Source organism: Nymphalis io, chromosome 9, assembly GCF_905147045.1.
Source record: "Nymphalis io chromosome 9, ilAglIoxx1.1, whole genome shotgun sequence".
NCBI lineage: Eukaryota > Metazoa > Arthropoda > Insecta > Lepidoptera > Nymphalidae > Nymphalis > Nymphalis io.
In genome coordinates, this window is record NC_065896.1 from 9,034,154 (window position 1) to 9,054,126 (window position 19,973).

At 32.8% G+C, this 19,973-nt stretch overlaps 2 protein-coding genes across 3 annotated transcripts; one reads left to right on the plus strand and one right to left on the minus strand.

The window, feature by feature from the left end:
* The first annotated feature begins 300 nt into the window (after positions 1-300).
* LOC126770558 (major facilitator superfamily domain-containing protein 10) lies at positions 301-10,966 on the plus strand. 2 transcript variants are annotated; one of them, XM_050490014.1, is made up of 8 exons: positions 301-518; positions 981-1,403; positions 1,826-1,984; positions 2,424-2,606; positions 6,102-6,348; positions 7,706-7,897; positions 8,290-8,427; positions 10,613-10,966. In XM_050490014.1, the coding sequence occupies exons 1-8, from the start codon at positions 516-518 to the stop codon at positions 10,822-10,824; spliced, it is 1,557 nt and encodes a 518-aa protein (XP_050345971.1). In that variant the 5' UTR covers positions 301-515; the 3' UTR covers positions 10,825-10,966. The 2 variants fall into 2 exon arrangements, with proteins under 2 accessions (XP_050345971.1, XP_050345970.1); XM_050490013.1 differs by lacking the exon at positions 10,613-10,966 and adding an exon at positions 8,882-9,155 and having other exon boundaries at positions 303-518.
* Positions 10,967-11,702: 736 nt separating this feature from the next.
* LOC126770903 (DNA topoisomerase 3-alpha) lies at positions 11,703-19,736 on the minus strand. Its single transcript, XM_050490513.1, has 15 exons — positions 19,522-19,736; positions 18,817-19,026; positions 18,147-18,399; positions 17,815-17,985; positions 17,238-17,413; positions 16,733-17,015; positions 16,134-16,345; positions 15,938-16,049; positions 14,953-15,179; positions 14,585-14,720; positions 13,861-14,024; positions 13,299-13,770; positions 12,962-13,196; positions 12,554-12,666; positions 11,703-11,878 (listed from the first exon to the last, which is right to left on the minus strand). Exons 1-15 carry the CDS (start codon positions 19,693-19,695, stop codon positions 11,703-11,705), a joined length of 3,114 nt encoding a protein of 1,037 aa, XP_050346470.1. The 5' UTR covers positions 19,696-19,736.
* Between the last annotated feature and the right edge of the window lie 237 nt (positions 19,737-19,973).

Below are 19,973 nucleotides of genomic sequence, written 5' to 3' on the forward strand. Positions count from 1 at the left end.
TTATAATTAATTATATAAATTTTACCTAATTATTTGAATACCTTTTGAATACTTTAAAAACCATCAACATATACAATCGTAGACAGAGAAACTAAACTTAATTTAGTTTCTCGTCTACGTATACCATCATAATTCTAAACAGTTTCATTCATTCGAATTCCCTCACACGACATGAGACTTTAGCTTGTCATTGACATCTCTAAGCTAAAGTCTCCGGCGTAGACAGAGAAACTAACTAAACTTTGTTTCTCTGTCTACGGTATTGACAAATGACAATTGATATTGAGTCAACAGTCAAAACCAGAAGTCTCTGAGTAAAAGTGTTGTGTGGTTCTGTGGTCAAGACTGACTCAAGTCTCGAGAAAGATGCGAGTTTTGTTCAACAACTCGAAAAGTTGAAAGTGAAAGTTTTATTCGGCAGTGAAACAGGATTTAGTTTAAATAACTACCTAAATGGCTTCAGTGATCTATCAAAAAGAAACCGGATTTAAAGTTTTATTAGTGTTGTATAAATAATGGTATATACATATATTTATATTAAATGGCTAAGCAATATTGTTATTTCATACTTAATTATTAATATCATGTACTTTGATTCCATATTAAAAATATAAGAATAAAACATATTTTACTAACAAAAGTAGTAAATAAAATAGTACCTACTATTAGTAGGATTCAAAAATTTATTACTCTCACTTCTAAGTAGTTTACTTTTTATTTTATTTCTGTAAATAGTTATTGGTTTATTGTGCAGCATGTTAATAAATTTACATAAATGGATAATTTTTTATTTAATGATAATATATAACCATACAAATATAAAAATAAAACCACAAAGTGAATAAATAATTTTTAATCTATATATAATTATCACATAAAAATATCCATCTGTTATACATAGAAACACACACACATATACTTAAAATATTGCATTTTTGAAATATTAATCTATTCACTTTCTTTAATATTATATTTCATAGGATTCCTTGGAAAAAAATGGAGAAGTTAGGCAACGGAAGGATAAAAGTAATGAAATTTTAAATACCAATGGGAAAGATTTAAAAAGTAAAGATGAAAAGAAAAATTATAATGGCAAAGTAATTGGTTTAATATTTGTATCACTGCTACTGGATCTCTTAGCTTTTACCATGATTCTGCCACTCTTGCCTTCTTTATTGGATTATTATGACAAGACAGAAGGCAATTCTAATACACTTTATACTTGGCTGCTCCATGCCGTGCAAAGATTTCAAAAGTTGACGGGAGCCCCAGACCGGTTTTCATCAGTTCTGTTTGGTGGTGCTCTGGGATCCATGTATAGCTTTCTACAATTTCTTACAAGCCCAATTGTCGGCAGTCTTTCAGATGCCTATGGAAGAAAACCTATGCTTCTCATTTGCTTAGTAAGTATTTTATTTTACAAAAAGTACTAGAATAAAAATATTTCAATGTTACAAAGTTTAATGTCATATCAATACAGGTACTTAAAGATAAATTTGATATTTATTGATAGTGGAGAAACTCTAAATTGATAGTTTTCATTGTTATGATCCATACAAATTTTAAGTAAATGGAATGATAGGATGTTTTTTAAATTAAACTTATTATTCGTTTAATTAACATAATTTAAGTAGATTGTATGAATTAAAAGTTTAAAGATAAACTGTATTTCAATTTAAAAAAGTACAATATTTTTTTATATTTTCCTCTTATCGTATTGTACACTTACTTTTTTAACATAAAACATTGTAGTAGAAATGATGCAAGCAAATTAATAATTTTAACAGACAATAATTTTTAATGTATGTTATTAATTTTCTTGTAGCTCGGTATAGCAATATCTCATGGTCTATGGAGCTATGCAAGTACATTCAGCTTGTTTGTAATTGCAAGATTTATAGGAGGATTGAGTAAAGCAAATGTGAGCCTAAGTATGGCAGTAGTCACTGATGCATCTGATGAAAAGACCAGAGCCAGAGGAATGGTAATACTTTATTTAAATTAGTTAAAAATACGATAAAATTATTCTTAGGCGGCGTGGATTATACACCCGGATTAACCAAAGATTGCAGATTGAAATTCCAACAAGTGCTATTATGTTTAATATTTTATCTCATGCTAGGTGAAGGAAAACATGCATAAGTGGTGGCTTATGTGTATAGCTGTGTAGCTTAGTAAATGCAATATTTCAATAAACTCCAAACATTCTTCATTATTAGAATATAGATTTTTACTTGAATTAAATCTTTATAATCTTTAATTACCACTTTAATTTTTGGATCTATTAAGTTTACTATGTGTATATAATGATTTATGTTAAAGTGACATTTCATATATGATAAAATATGGCTTTCTAAAAGTATTTAACACTAATATATTTATTTCATAACAATATTTGTTTTAAATTACAAACAACATTTCAGGCACTCGTAGGATTGGCATTTTCTATTGGTTTCATAGTGGGTCCTTTGGCTGGAGCATGGTTTGCCAAGAACACTGATATATCCTCAGGTCTGTGGGGTGAGAGACCAGCGCTATATGCACTCTCTCTTTCACTTGCCAATGTCGCTCTTGTCACATTTTTTATACCTGAAACTCTATCAATGGTTTGTATTATTATTGTAAATAATATTTTTTTCAAAAATCTATTACATATTATATTTATTTTATAACGAAATATTTTAGTTTAAAATAAACGGATGTTGAATAAATGTCAATTATATACAGGGTTACAGGGTAATATGTCACGATCCTTTTAAAGGGTTATAGTTCAGGACAATAGCTATCAAATGACCCCCAAAATGCTTATGCAAAAGTGTATCGTTTTCGAGTTATTAATTTTTTAATATTTTTTTTATTTAAAGGATGTTTAAGATTCTAAAATTCAATAAAAAAAAAATCAACGTATTTTCCCTATTTTTTTTTTGTATTTCTTGCTAGGGTACATCCTAGTTAATAATAACCAGTTATAAAACAAAAACAATCTTCAGGCATTTTTAAATTACAGATCCAAAACTGTACAACTTTTCGATTTTTAATTTTGATTCTTTAAGTTACTCGCAATTTTTTTGTAAAAATCACTATGGCTCTTATCGTGCGGATCATTTTAAAAACATCTGCGTTTCCTTAGCTATCCATCGGTACATAAAAAGTACAGTAACAATCATAAACTCAGGAGAAAATTAGATAACAAAGAGACCAGGTAGGAAATTCTAAGAAATGCTATTGTTAAGAAATTAAATCTGGATCAAAGACAAAAGGACCTCAATGCAAAGTAGTTAAAGATTATTTTTAATAGGGGTAATAGGTAAAAAAGGAGAGATAAACCAGAACTGTCATTGCAATTTTGAATTTAAATCAAAAACAAAATACTTAATCTTTTTAGTTACTCCATACTTTCGAAATTACACTGTTTATTATTCATAATTCGTGTTCAAAATGAGATCCCCTATTTCGTATACAAATACGCATTCTTTTTCTTAATTCACTTTTTACTACAACACTACTCAAGCTATGTCGAATAGAATTTGCAGCATTCATTATTCTTGTTTTGAATTCTTCAATTGTTTGTACTGGTGAAACATCATAAACCAGGCTTTTCATATGCCCCCAGACATAATAGTCCATCGGAGTCAAATCTGGACTTCTCGCTGGCCATGGGATTGGTCCTCCTCTGCCAATCCATCTATTACGATAATTGCTGTCTAGCCACTGTCTTACGGACATTCGAAAGTGTGCGGGGCAACCATCATGCTGGAATATCATTCTCTGCCTAAGTTTCAGCGAAACATTTTCGAGTAACTCATGCAGGATTTCTCTAAGCAAGCTTTCATAACTTTCACCATTTAAGTTATCAGGTAGGAAATGTGGCCCAATAAGATTATCATTGATAATCCCCATCCAGACGTTTACCGAGAAACGTCTTTGGGAACCGCTTAATCGCTTTTTGTGAGGGTTTCCCTGTTCTTTTTGAGACCAATATCGAATATTGTGGTAGTTAGTAATACCATCTTTGTCAAACTTTGACTCGTCTGTCCATAAAATTTTTCTCAAAAAATTGGGATTTTCTGCATCACAGTGTAGCATAAATCGGCAAAAATCTAAACGTCTTGCAGGATCTCCTTCTTCAATCACGTGTACGGGTGTGTAATGATAGGGATACAATCCAGCTGCGTGGACAGTAAACCAGACTCTCCATTGAGATACGCCCAGTCGGTTTGCCACAATATTGGTGGAAACTGTAGGGTCCTCTCGAAAATGACGAATAATTACATCTTCTTCATCTGGAGAACGGACACGAGGGCGTCCGGAATCAGATTGTCTCCTTTGCACGCGACCAGTTTCTCTAATTCGACGATACACACCAATAAAGACACTATTGTCAGGTGTTCGGCGATCCGGAAATCGACGATTATACTCACGACGAGCAGCTGCGGCGTCACCGTTACAATATCCATAGCAAAATAAGATGTCAGCGTATTCCTCATTAGAGTACGGACGACGAGAAGAATTTTGTTCTGCAGCCATAATAGTCCTTTTTACGCGCCAAGTTATCATAAACACAAATCACAAATTCCTTTTAGCTAGCCGAGTCACGAAGTTGTAAGAAACAGAGTCCAGTAAACGAAGCGGTTTTTTTCAAAAATTTAAGAGATCAATATTCACTAAAGCGCGTCCACACTATACGAGCAGTGCAAGTACAGTGAGTATTATGTACCCCGACAAGGTTTTATTACTCTTATTCCTAAAAGAAATGAGATAAAAGGAAATTAGAAAAAATGACGGTAAATTCAAAGGAATTGATAATAGTATTCTACAAACAGCTCTGGTTTATCTCTCCTTTTTTACCTATTACCCCTATTAAAAATAATCTTTAACTACTTTGCATTGAGGTCCTTTTGTCTTTGATCCAGATTTAATTTCTTAACAATAGCATTTCTTAGAATTTCCTACCTGGTCTCTTTGTTATCTAATTTTCTCCTGAGTTTATGATTGTTACTGTACTTTTTATGTACCGATGGATAGCTAAGGAAACGCAGATGTTTTTAAAATGATCCGCACGATAAGAGCCATAGTGATTTTTACAAAAAAATTGCGAGTAACTTAAAGAATCAAAATTAAAAATCGAAAAGTTGTACAGTTTTGGATCTGTAATTTAAAAATGCTTGAAGATTGTTTTTGTTTTATAACTGGTTATTATTAACTAGGATGTACTCTAGCAAGAAATACAAAAAAAAAATAGGGAAAATACGTTGATTTTTTTTTATTGAATTTTAGAATCTTAAACATCCTTTAAATAAAAAAAATATTAAAAAATTAATAACTCGAAAACGATACACTTTTGCATAAGCATTTTGGGGGTCATTTGATAGCTATTGTCCTGAACTATAACCCTTTAAAAGGATCGTGACATATTACCCTGTAACCCTGTATGTTTTAAATTTTGTAATAAACAAATTTGAAAATAATAAAAATGGCTATGAATATAAATTCGATATTTATATTACATAAGGTTATAATAAGAATTTGGGAAATCTCAACATTTTCCCAGTCTCATGACTTCCCGAGACTTTTCTTAAAAGAGAATGAGTGTTTTTTTTTTGCTAGATCTATCAACAAAATTGTTATTTGATTAAGAATAAAGATTTATTTTAACATTCAACAATTCGCAATTTTTATCGAATTTTCCAAAACGCCAGATTATTTTATTGATTTTATATTTATAATACAGGCTTAGCTATCTGTACAAATATACATAGTTTGTTTGATTTGGTTTGGAAATAAGGGATATTTCCAAATCTGGAGTAGGAGTATATTTCTGTAAAGAAAACGAACTCGCTATATTTTTTACAATAAAACGCAACTGCGGTTGTGTGTAATGAAAGTTTTTTCTGTAACCGAGATAGAAAAAGTGAATAAAATATTGAGTTAAAAAACTTATTACTGACTTTTTATAAATACTCGTAACATCACATGATACGATTTTGAGAGTCCCGAAACGGGAGGTTATTATATAGTGAAAAGTCGGGACATGAGACGTCCCTTTACCCAAACCCTAGTTATAATATTTGGTATGCGTATATTATGGTATTTTCTTACAGGACAAGCGGACCCCTCTTTCCCTATCAATCTCTAAAGCAATCGATTTCATCTCTCCATGGCATTTACTAAGATTTACAGCTGTCAAGGATCTATCCGCCCATCAAAACAAAGTATTATCTAGAATAGGACTGATTTATTTTATATACTTATTTATTTACTCTGGCCTTGAATTTACTATAACATTCCTTACTCATCATACATTTGGATATACAGCGATGCAACAAGGAAAAATGTTCCTCGTTATAGGTGAGTGCATTATTATTTTTTTTTTTAATCATACGAGGGCATATATGAGCGAATAGATCACGTGATGGTGAGATTTGCCGATAGACACTACGATAAACTACTTCTTACTCCGTTAATGCGTTGTCGTGGGACCTACTGTGTGCAATTAATAAAAAAAATGACACTTTTTGAAGACTGAGTAAGTTACTCACTCTTCAAACTGGATACAGAAAAATTATGTTTAATATTATAAATTTTATCTTTCTAGACTTCTTATTTCTTTCTGTTTTTTTTTTTAACTTTAATAATCAATTAAGTAATTTTTTCTATTTTATTACATATTTAAAAGATGACATATTTTCCAATATAAATATATATATTGGACTGTTTATTTAAAAAAATATGATTTATAATTCGCTATAATAATCAACTGACTGCGAGAAAGTGAAATTCAATTATTGATTGTAAAACGATGTACTTTCTCTTGTAGTTCTGAATGCATTATAGTCAAGAAAAGTGTGTTAACCTTATAGTTGTGTGTATAACAATTAACAATCTAAAACTTATACTACACCGCGTTTAACAAATGATGGCATTAAAAATTCGAGTTTCTAACTGTAATCGGAAACGTCGATATTGTATAACCTGTAGCAATAACAGCGTATGTACAAAAACAAACATTTACAAAAGGTGCAATACGTATTTATTATAATTGCAAACATTCTAAATTGGCTTTTGTTCAGAAAAATACAACTTTTTTTTAAAATCCTCAGTGTAATTTTTTCTCTCATTTTAGTATCTTGATTAGTTTACGCCATATTTTAATGTAATTTATTTATTTTAACAGCGCTTAGTGACAAAGTTAGCTTAACATAAAATCGTCTAAAAAATTTACTTAAATTAACTAAACCAGTGTATTCGAAAAAAAATATTTCTAGTGCTTAAACTTCAGTTATGCTGCCTTAATTTTGGATTGTTGTCAATATATGAGTAGCTGCCCATAATGTAACAAAAAATATAGCAATATAATTATTAGCAAATCTGTAATCACTATAAATAATTATTTTGTAATTATTAATAAAAATATTTTAGTTCAAAAAATAAAATACGAAGCTTTCTTTACCAAACGAAACTCAGTCAGATTTTTTTTATTTTGTATATTTATAAATGAAAGTGAAAAAAAAAAAAAAAAGAATATATACTTATAAACTTACTTCTTATGTTTATAAAACTTGCGTTCATATTTTAATAGCAGTAAAAATATAATTTAAACGTATAGAAATGGCGTGTTTAACGTCTGGCATCATCAATATAATTAATGTAGACATATAAACAGATGTATTTGTAAATATTTCATTTCATAATAAATCCCCAACAGGTTTTATAATGGCGGTGCTACAGGGCGGGGCTGCTCGGCGGCTGAGCGCGCGTGGAGCCGAACGAGCTGCAAAACTAGCGCTTATACTGACACCGTTCTCTTTCATATGTGTAGCGCTAGCAGCCATACAACAACCACCAATTTTTTCGCCTATCGTGTGGCTTTGGGCGGGATTAGTGCTGTTTGCTTTGTGTAAGTTAAACTATTTATTATAATATTATTATTACAGACTTATTTTTGTAGCTTGATCTTTCTATAAAATATATGGGAAGAACACTTTTAGTTCCTGGGCCAATAGTTACTGGGGTTTTCTGTCGAAAAATCTCAGTAGCAGCTCGGTGTCTGGAAGTTAGAAGTAAGTAGGAACATTCCACTGCTTCGGAAAACACGTAAAGCGTAACAAAACGTAAACTTAAGTTAGTCTTTGCGATCGTATCGGTTTGCCGTCCTATCGGATTATGAGAGTGAGACTGTGCTTGCGCACTCACTTGTGTAAAATATGTCCTGCGCCGCCGGGGCCGAAATGAATAATTAAGGTCAGAACAGCTTGCCTGGCGTTGTTTGTCATATGTATTGTGCCGCAGCCACGGCGTTCGCGGTGTCGTGCATGACGGCGCTGGCCACGGCGCAGACGGCGGGCGCGGGGCGCGGCGCGGCGCTGGGCGCGCTGCGCTCGCTCGGCGCCCTGGCGCGCGCCGCCGGCCCGCTGCTCGCCTCCGCAGGTACGACGGCATACGGCATACAGCGCGGGGACCTACCCCGCCGACACGACGTTGTGACGTCATATAGACGTATATCGATTAAAGTAGTCATTTGACCAAGTGTATCTATTCATATGACAACATCATATATTTCCGTGTTTGTATCGAAAAAAATATAATTTATTGTTAACATTTAATTTATTAGGTAATTTAATTTAAAATTGGAGGTAATCTCTAGCGATTTATTTTGTATAAAACACGTATTTAACTTTAAAAATAATTATCTTTATATATATATTATACTTCAGTTATTACTGAAGATGAGATAATTCTCAAAAAAACTGTGTTAAATTATTAATAATTATTATTTCCTTCGAGAATAAGTATCGTATTGTAATACGTAATAAAATGTGAACAATATTATTAAGTATTTTTTCTGTTACTTATTATAATTTAAACATTTTTTTTCTTCTAGTGTACTGGTGTTCAGGCGCCGCTACAACTTACACAATAGGATCAATCGTCCTCATACTGCCAGCTGTGATGTTAGTAAGGCTCAAAACACATAAAACATAAATAATAAATATAAATAATAATAAATATAAGTCTTTTTTACATTTACATCAAACGCAATATTATAGGTAAACTTTAAAATGTAAGATAATATTTATTATGAACACTTTTTGTTACTATCTATAGTATTTGAGTATTTTTTTACACTGTAATTAACCTCGAATAAAACAGTATTAAATTATTATTCTTGTTTTATTTTAAAATGTTCTCAGTAGATATGGGCTATCTCCTGATACGTACCAGTCGAATTAATGGTAATCATATGTTTGAAATAATAAAACTGTTACTAAATCATCTAAAACTTATAAAATATGTAAAAAAGTGAAGCAAGTAAATAAAAAAACAACCTTAAGGTTGAATATTCGTTTTATATTATTTTATTCTTAATTTAAACTTTAGAGAGTAGGGCGCCACTCATTCTGATTTCTAAACGATCTTCAGTCGTAAGCAATACAATTAATTTTAAAATATAAAATAAAATATAAAAAAAATATTTCTATTAAGTATTACATGTTTATTATAACATTTATGAAACAGTATTAGATAAAAGATTTATTATTATAAACACTGAAAAAAAACATTGAGAGTTCCCTTTTTCAACTTTTAAGATTATACCCTTAACAACCTACTCAATATCATATGCCGTTTACTCTGTATACGCCAAATGTCAGAAGTGAACAATATTATCCAACCTAATACTACAAATGAAAGTCGTTACCATAGCAACTTTATTGTCGACAACAAATGTTTCATTGTTGACAAATATTAAGTCAATAGTTTTTTACGAAATAGTTATTGAAAGAATTTATTAAAATGCCTTTATTTAGTAATAAATTTTCACCAAAATCTATTCCTGTTAGAAAACAAGATACTTGTGTTATAAAAAATGAATTAGGCAGTGATTACGCATCGAGAGAGTTGTCGATTGATCTAGAACCGCTCAAGTTGAAATTAGGCGATTTTGAATTGTCTTTTGAAGAAGGGCAATGGATACCTGGTAATAATTTGAATACAGTATTTTAATTTTATATTTCCAAGTACAAAAGCCGAGATGGCCTAGTGGTTAGAACGCGTGAATCTTAACCGATGTTCGTGGGTTCAAACCTGGGCAAGCACCACTGAATTTTCATGTGCTTAATTTATGTTTATAATTCATCCCGTGCTTGACGGTCAAGGAAAACATCTTGAGGAAACCTGCATGTGTCTAATTTCATTGAAATTCTGCCACATGTGTATTCTACCAAACCGCATTGGAGCAGCATGGTGGAATAAGCTTCAAACCTTCTTCTCATAAGGGAGTGGAGGCCTTAGTCCAGCAGTGGGACATTAAGAGGCTGTTATTGTAAGTACACTAGCTCCTGTTCTGTTTATCCTATTTGCCAGTGGAATGTCAAATTGGAACCACGTGTCGTCAACATATTAATGTATTTAATAAAAACAATTAGCATTGGAAAATAATAAAATCGATAGGATATATTTAGAAAATAATAAGTTTTTTTAATCAGCCTCTGCCCGTTGTTTTATTGTAGGTAGTACTTAAAGCTTGTACACAGTTGGTGCAATATAACTTTAAATTAAATAGAAAAATACATGATATGAAGTAAAAATGATAAGACTAGTAACTTTTACATAGCTTCAGGCAGAGCAGGCGCTGCGCACAAGGAAAATATTCGTCTAAAAAAAGAATTGGAACAAATGGAAGAAGAAAACAATATGCTCCGACTGAAATTCGAAATATTACTCGACATGATGACAGACAAGACGATAGAAGCTGAACAACAGGAAATGCAAAGAGCTCAAAGCTTAGGATCATTAAAACCGAAGAGTAAAAAGCATAAATGGTAGCTTTAGACGGCGTTAAATAATTAAAACTTTAGGTAAATATATAAATATATTTTTAATTTAGATAGACAGACGACCTAGTGTCAGGTTGTTACCTGATGGTGCATTATCTTACATCGTTTTTAAATATTCCAAGCGAGTTGCTAATAACTCTGCTGTTATGCTCTACATCAGTTCTTGATTTATTTATCTTCGTTTATAAGATAATAATAGATCCCATTTATTTATTAATAAATATTTTATTGCTTTTTTTATAACCCAGAAATATGTAATAGTAATAAAGAAGATAATAAAGAATAATTACGAAAGTTTTCATTTAAAATAAAATTATATTTTAAGAGCACCAAGGAATACATTGAAATTGTATTAATTTATTGCATCATAACTTTAGCAGATATAATTGCATGTTAAACATTACACAATAGAAACAACATTATTATTTTGGTGTTTATTTAATTTATAACAAAATAAAAATAACTATAAAGTTAAGTGTAATTCACTTTTCAGTTTTCTGTTCTGCTTTTTTGTTCTGTTCTTAATGCAGATCATACTAGGATAGAATAAAGTATCACAGGCTACTTAAATATCTGTATGAACACAGACTTACTTTCAGACACACTTCGCTTAGTAAACAAATTTATTTGTTGCAGCACATTTTTTTCTGCAAATGCAAATGTATAATAATGGCACAATATGAAAGTTTGAGTTTTGAGTTGAGTTACTTTAACGATATAAAATTTATAAATTTGTTTCGAACTCTTGTAAGTAAGCGAAAAAGTGTATATTAAATATATTTCTAAAATTACTTATGGTGGGAGAGTATAACACTGGCATTACCAGTATGTTCAACGTACACAGTACGAAGGTTGGACATCCTCGCCCTAGGCGTCAGGACAACGGTTCCTCGTGTGTCCCTCGCGGCGACACAGGCCGCAGCGCCGCGCCGCGCCCTCCCCCCGCGCCGCCCCGTGCGCCCCCCGCGCCCCACCCCGCGCCGCCCCGCGCGCCCCGCCCCGCGCCGCCCCACGCGCCGCGCCCCTCGTCGCCCCCCGCCACTCTGGCAAAACGAACTCTTCACTTAGTTTATATACATATATACATAACCTAATCAGCCTATCCTACTCCTACATATGTATATAGCCTAATCAGCTTGAAACTTTTTTGCGTTTGTATTGGTGCACTCTCAGCAGGTAAATCAACAAACTTATATTTTTCTATGAGCAAAATATTATGTTAATGATAATTCGATCTGATATTTTTTCTAAACGCTCGTCTCTTCTCTGTAATTTACTTTCTTCTTCAATAGCATGTTGACAAACATTCGTCTACAGTTATGGTACCAAATTATTACTCAGCTAATGTCATATAGCGACGTAAATTTTCTCTATCCCCTATATATTATTATGAAGTGATTAGTAAATAAAGAATATATATAATTACATGACACTTCTATCGCTACTTATGCGAGAGATAGCCAGCAGTAGCTAGTGCACATTGGTTTGTTCCCAATTATGTCATTGCGTGTATTACACTACTACGAGAACAGAGGTACAATAAAAAAATATGCCACATAGAAAATTGTAGCCTCAAATACACTAAGAAAATAATTATGTTAGCTCAGACTACAATTGATGTAGGATAATACTATTCTTCATAAAATATTCTATATTAAATATAGGCGAATTATGAAGGAATGAAACTCGCCTATATTTAATATAAAGTATATACAAACCTGTGTTTGTTTCATTGTCAGCCCATTGGAAAAATGTACATCGCGAGTTGAAATCTTTTGGACATCCATAAAATGGACGGCCTTTATTTGGTCCCTCTTTCTGTACTGTTATTCTGAAAAACATAAGTTTCAATTATTGTATCAAGAATTATTAAAATAATTTTCAATTATTGTATCAAGAATTATTAAAATAATATTCAATTATTGTATCAAGGACTGTTTTAATCGGTCTTTTAAATTAAATTGCTGGTTTCATTTTGATAATTCAAATCAAGAACTGCGCGTAGTCATTACATGATTTTCAGCCGTTTTCCTCTTTGATTTATTTTGGATATTCATAAAATGGATATTTTTGTTTCGTATCGGTGGTATTTAATCTATTTTTATATAATAATATATAATACATACCTTTTACATGGCATATTACAATTGCACATAACGCTATCGTCGTCCTGATGGGTATCGTTTGTCGGAAAACTCGATGATGATCCCCAGGTGTCAGTGGAGTTACTGTGGTATCCCGAACTGGTGGACGAATATGTCTCGGATCGGTTCTGAACGTTTTCTCCCGACTCGGGCGCCCATAGGAAGAAATCGCACCCACCATTATCTAAACCTGCTGGACACTTGTAGAATTTTTTTCCTACAATAATAAAATTGATTAAATTATTTTTTATAAAACTAACTGATTTTAAAATTACTAATTATATATTAATAAATATATTTATGTTGAAATACAATTTACCATGATTTGCGTTTTGTTTTCGTACAGTAAGCAATATTGCAGGTTTATTGCAGCCACAGAAAACATTGTTTTCTTCGCCACTCCCTGTGCTGCTAGCTGTCGGTACTCTGGGAGGATTAGTGGTGTTGTTACTAGCTGGTATTCTTGGAGCGGGATTCGTTGCATTTTGAGTTCTATTTACAGTAGGTGGCGGTACAAATTGTCTCGGCTGATTTGGAATATTTTGGCGAACAGATGTATTCGTTTGAATCGTATTAACATTTCTGTTGTTGCTCGAAGTGACAACATTTGACTGTGTACTCTGTGCCCTATTAGTTCCCGATACATTTTTAACAGTAGAAATGTTGACTTTTAATAATTCTAGGAAAGTCATATCGCAGCCGCCTAGACAGCCGATGTATGGCGGCGGATACATGTGGCTTATAGAATTATTTCTCCATTCGAATTTTAATTTCTTATAATTCGGTCCACACTAAAATAATAAAATGAAACTTTTTAATTATCAAATTAATAATTATTGAATGAGTCGATATATACAGAGTCAAATTTAACCTCAACTTACTGATTCACAGGACTCGGGAAGAACGTCTATCGTTTTCACAATGGTCGGTAGCCAGACCGCGTTCTTGCATTTTGGGAAAGAAATGCAACTTATATAATATTTATCGGCGTTGTTCTTTTGCTGTTTTACAACCATGTCGGAACCGCACTTCGGACACTTAAACACTATAAGAGAAAATCGTATTTTTAAATTAATTATCGTCGAAAGCTTAGGAAGTTTTCCTTTTTTTCCTGATATTATTAAATGCAGCTTGCATTTTAAGCTACCGTTACTGACCGACCAAAACAATTGGGCCATGGTGACAGTGAAATCAATAGCACACGTTGTTATCCAAATATGTATATATATATATTTAGGAGACGTAAGATGATATTGGTAATATTGATATTACATTTATAATAGTGTACCTAAAACCTATACCTTCAGATATATCCGAATGACGGTTAACTTACCACTATTTTTTGTCTATTCTGACATTACGTCATCATCTGTTGTAACTTAGATAGTCTCAAATGATGACGTACTTCTCTGAAATCTGTTAAGAACAGCCTAAATAAATACATATATCTTTGAATAATGAGATACACGTTCCGACTTATCCTCCCACTCGAACGCAACGCCACCTGGTACATCCATGGATGCTGTATATATCTTCTTTTTCGGCTGGACCAATTTACTGATATTTTTTGTGTGTATTTATACATATATATATATAAAGATATACCTGGAGGCAATGACACAAAGGTTTCAACGGTAGGTGTGTACTCCATAGCCCGCTCAGACAGTCTACCAGCCAGGGCCTGATCTATTTTATTTGCTTCTGCCGTTACTGTTAGATACACTTCCTTGTATTTTGCTATCTGAAATAAATTTCATAAATTATTGAAAATCACTCGGCGACTAGATGCAAACTTTCCTTTTTACAAAATTTGTAACTAAGCATCTCAGTTCAAAATATAATTACATAGAAGTTGGTCATTTAATCAAATGTTATTACAACAAGGATCCTACACAAAAAATAAATATTCGGCACGTGGTCATAGGGACAAGATTAGGAAACCTCTGAAGAGCAAGCGAATAGCGGGTACCGACCTGCTCCGCCAGCACCTGCTCGGGGCGCCGGCGGCCCTCGCACACGGCGCGCAGGTCGGCCTCGAGCGCGGCGCGCAGGTGTGGCCGCGCCAGCGCCAGCCCCATGGCGTCGTAGCCCTCCACCAGCCCCATGCCCAGCACGCCCGGCACGAAGTGCGTGTCCGCCAGCGACACGTACGAGCGGCTCTTGATGGTCTCGATGTGCTCCGCGTGCGTGGCGTCCGTGCCTGCGACGTCACGGGCGATACAGGCGCCGTGTTATGGGCATTGGACTTGAAGGATACTTAATATATAAATTGATTGTCGTTACGCTGTGCCTACTGCGAGTTCTTTACTTATTCTATAGTGTTGACTTGATTTCGATTATTGTCACTAGACAGCGCTGTTTTTATTCCATACAAGTCGCAGTTAACGTCGACGTTTTCTATTAAGGAAAAAAAACTCGTAGTAGGCACACTACTTGTCGGCGTAATGCGAAACCTCAAAATCGACTGGATAGTTTAATTTTGTAAATAACTGACTTTAAAACGTAGTGTTTTTAAAGATAAAATTTATAATGTATGTTCGTCAAAATAAGTTTTTTTTTATTATATGTTTCTTATATCGCATGTCTCGATCACATAAAAATCCTATGTAAAGTGTATATTCTAAACTAAATTAAGCAGTAATAATAATCCTCCAGACCGATTTCTGCCATGGCGGCCATTCTTAAGAGAGATTAGCCAACTACGCAGGAGATATTATAATGAACAAGTGTGTGCGCAAACACAGATACAATCTCTATTCCCTAACTCTTATAATCCGATGGGACGGCAATCCGACACGACCGGAAAGAATTCACGGAAGTGTACATTTCCAGACTCCGAGCTGCTACTGAGAATTTTTCCGACCTGGGAATTGAACCCAGGACCTACGGGTTTGCGGCCTTACATCAAGCCACTAGACCAACGTCAAGTATAGTAGTAAGCAGTAATATTAATTTTACCGATGCCATGTTTTTCCATAAGGGCTATGAGATCCGCTTCAGTTAATAGATTTGGAGGCGAAGTACTGCCTTCTAACATATCAATGCTCGTTGGATTGAATACTTGACCAGTCTGAAAAATAAAAAAAATGAATTAAATAAAAATTAAAAAAAAGCAACAAATTATTTTATAATAAAAAATAATATGTATAAACACCTCATATATATGTATCTCTTTCGAAGACCACTTGTCATATGGATATACGTCCAAATAATTACGAGCTGTAATCATAAGGCCGCTAGCACTGAACGCCTCCCTGGCTACCTCAATGTTAACGGTGGTCTCCTGACCCTGTGCGTCCTTAGAACAACATGCGAGGAACGACCGCACTATGAATTCGTACAAACGTTGCTCGTTGCCAGATAAATCTGGAAAAAAAATACCCAATGTAAGATCACTCTAAACTATTGCGATCTTAAATTAAAATGTCGCTTTGGGATTTTTTGATGCGTGGTGGAATAAGCTACAAAAGTTCTTATGTAAAAAACGAAAATAAAAAACCAGCAGCAGACATTAACACTTTTCCTTATGTTTTATTTGACTTCAGAGTTTTCCCAGTTTCTTCTACGGATAGCGTTTCCATTGAGGCTGCAATTACTCGAACTTAAGGCTTATTTAAGTAGAGAAACAGGCATATATTGAAATAGCAAAGGGCAAAGGGCCCCGTCACGGTTAATCCGCCCATATAAGTGTGTACACAATTTCAAATTTCACAAACGATTAGTAATATTGATCAGCTTTAAGTCAGTACTTACCGTGAGCATATTTAGTCGGGTGTATGGGAGGATGAGCTTTATCACTCTTATTTCCTTGCCTTGGTGTAGGTCCACCACTATCAAGTATATTCTGAGCAAATACTCCCCAATTGGGGTCCCCAGTTTGGTGTCCCACAAGTTGTCCCAGGTTCATTTCCTTGGGAAACTCGTTAGTTTCAGTACGGGGATAGCTTATATAACCTTGGGTATACAGTTTCTCGGCAATACGCATCGTCTCTTTAGCATTTATTTTTAACTTCCGAGATGCCAATTTTTCTAATTCCTGCAAAATACATTAAAAAAAAATTGTATTTTTTTTTTGTTTGTTTCAAGCATATTAGTTTGAAGTGTAAATGAGACATTGTAAATACAGGAACAGAGTTTGGAATAATTAATATTTCTTACACTGCCAATATCTAAGTGTGATGCTTGGTGGTCTATTTAATGACATAAACATTATATTATTTGAACTTGTTAATATGTAATATAATTAATATTAACATACCACTGTATCCAATGGCAGGGGTCTCCACTTTGACTTTGGTTTAGTTTTCACATTGGTTACCTTAGCCTGTCGGTTCTCCATGCATATGTCATGTAGCACTTGACAAGCTTGCTGGTCAAAAAGTCGTACTCTTTCCCATGAAAAATCAACACTTAAATTGTTCATTGTATGGTTAACTATAAATAAATAAATAAAGGATATTTTATAGTTAATAACATAACAACACTAACAAGACTTTTATATTACCAATATCACAATACTAACTTATAAAATTATAACCTTTTTTTATTATAATTTTTTTATAGAATAGGTATGTGGACCTAACTAAAATGTTAAGTCTCTCGTACCTGTAGCTACACTGGGTGTACAACCAAACCTTCAAACCAGAACACAACAATACTAAATATTGCTGTTTCGCAGTAGAATATATGATGAGTGGGTGGTACCTACCCAGACAAACATCTACAAAAACCTCTCTCCAAGTGGTAATTACAACTTTTTTTTATTATTAAATTTACTTTATCAATCACCCCCTGATACAACTAGCATTATTAATAATGTTAATATTAGTCTTTACCTTTTATCTTCCAAAACATCTCTGTAACAAAGTTCTCAATAGCTCTATACCTCTCCACAACAAACCCTAACGTTGGGAACTGACACGACCCATAGCTTACTAAGTTTTGTGCTAATGTAGCTGGAAATACTTTTTGTAATCTAAGTGTTTGAAATCTTGTAAACGCTGCACCTAAAAATTTAAGCTTTTATTTATAAATCTTTGAAATAATTTCAATAATTATAAAATATTACTGAAAGAAGGTTGAACAAATTTTTTTTTAATAACATAATAATGAGTATTCAAAAATTATGATTAATGAAAATAACAAAATTTTGTATAATATTTGCTACCTATCCGTAAATCCAATTCTTGTCTAACATCCACAGCATCACTAATATGCTTGTTAGGTTGTGCCAAGTTTTGCAGTGCCCTCCATACAGACACAGACGTTATCTCAGAGAACTTAGCTCTATATATTTTAAGACTGCTCTTTACAGCTGTACAAACGTCAATGATCTCGAAGCCAATATTTTCACCTTCTCTATCACAATCAGTCCATATAATAAGGCCTTGACAGCTACGTACTTCTCTTTCTAAAGTTTTCTATAGAAAAATAAAGGAAAACAAAAGTAAATTTTAGAAAATAGTAATAATTGCCATCAAAATTATGGTATTTTAAAAACTATACTAAATTGTGCTATTTATTAATCCTTTATAGATCATATTATTTTATATTAACCGTTAAGAATAACAGTTTATATAGCTATTATTACAACAAAATAAACTTATACATGCATACTATAATACTTCTCAGACTTTTCATGGACTTACTCCAAGACCAAAGTCAACCATATAGATTATATATATACTTTTCATAAATTCTATAAATATTTTTTTTGTATATTACGTAATGATGACGAACTTAGCAATAAGCATATAAAGCTAAGTAAATTGTTTTATAAATAATTACACAGAGTGACAAGAAGAAACAAGAAACAACATAGAAAGCATGTTCTTTACCTTTATTTTCTCATAGTTCTCAGGGCAATGTTTAAAAACAGGTGCATCAAAGAGCGACACAGGATTACAAGATTGCCAATGTTTATAGGCACTAACAAATTCCAAGCCCAAAAGATGTCCAGATACTGATGTCATGACCATTTGACATTTCTGACCCATGACCTCCGCCTCAAATTCATAAATTTTATTAAATTGAGAGAATCCTTCCCGCTGAAACATAACATTTATCTAATAAATATTAGTCATAAACATATATATATATAAAAAGCTGAAAAGTTTATATTTAAATCTTAAAAAGTAACTGATCATTTTGATAATTATTTTTGGTAATACTTTTCAGGAATATTTTATTCTATTGATCTTTATGGATAATCTATAAGGAATGGGAAATCAACACTAAGTTTGGTATAGAAAACTGTAGGTAATTGTGAATAGAATACATTATAATATTTTACTTTTAAGAGAGAACAATGACAGACGACACAGATATGACTAAGGCGCGGTGGTTCTTTTTATTTTAGTGTTTTAGCATTTGTTTTAAGGATGTATTTATCAAGATGCACTTGGCTATATACTAAGCAGGTGCATGAAAAAGCTATGTATAATCGAAATTTAACAGTCTATATTACGGTGCCGATCTAGTGCCAGTGTAGAGTAGCTAGAATTTAACAGTAAGAAAGAAATTAAAAAAAAGATTATTCGTACCCGCCTTGACGTTCCTCTTGATAAGTGCATTGCAATATTTTTAGCGGCATCATTTTTTTCAGCTACATTTAAATATTTCATTATTTTAGTCTTAAAACGCGTTATAACTACAAGATGTTTATTGTTTACAAATAATAATTTTCGTAAAAACCCATTATTTAACAGATATTTCATATTTTTATCATAATAGATATATGCAGATTTAAGGTTTTTTTTCTTAAGTAAAAAAAGTAAGGGTCTTACATCAAATTTTAGTGAATGTTTTATGTCCTAAAAAACCTTAAACAATAGTAATTAGCAGATATATCATTCTGCCGCCAAAATCAAATAAAACCTAAAAAACAATTTGATCTGTATTAAACGTCAAGTTGGCAATGTCTTATGACATAGATTAAAAATATTAGGTGCCTACCTATTTTACAAAGACAACTGATAAGAGTCATGACGTGTCC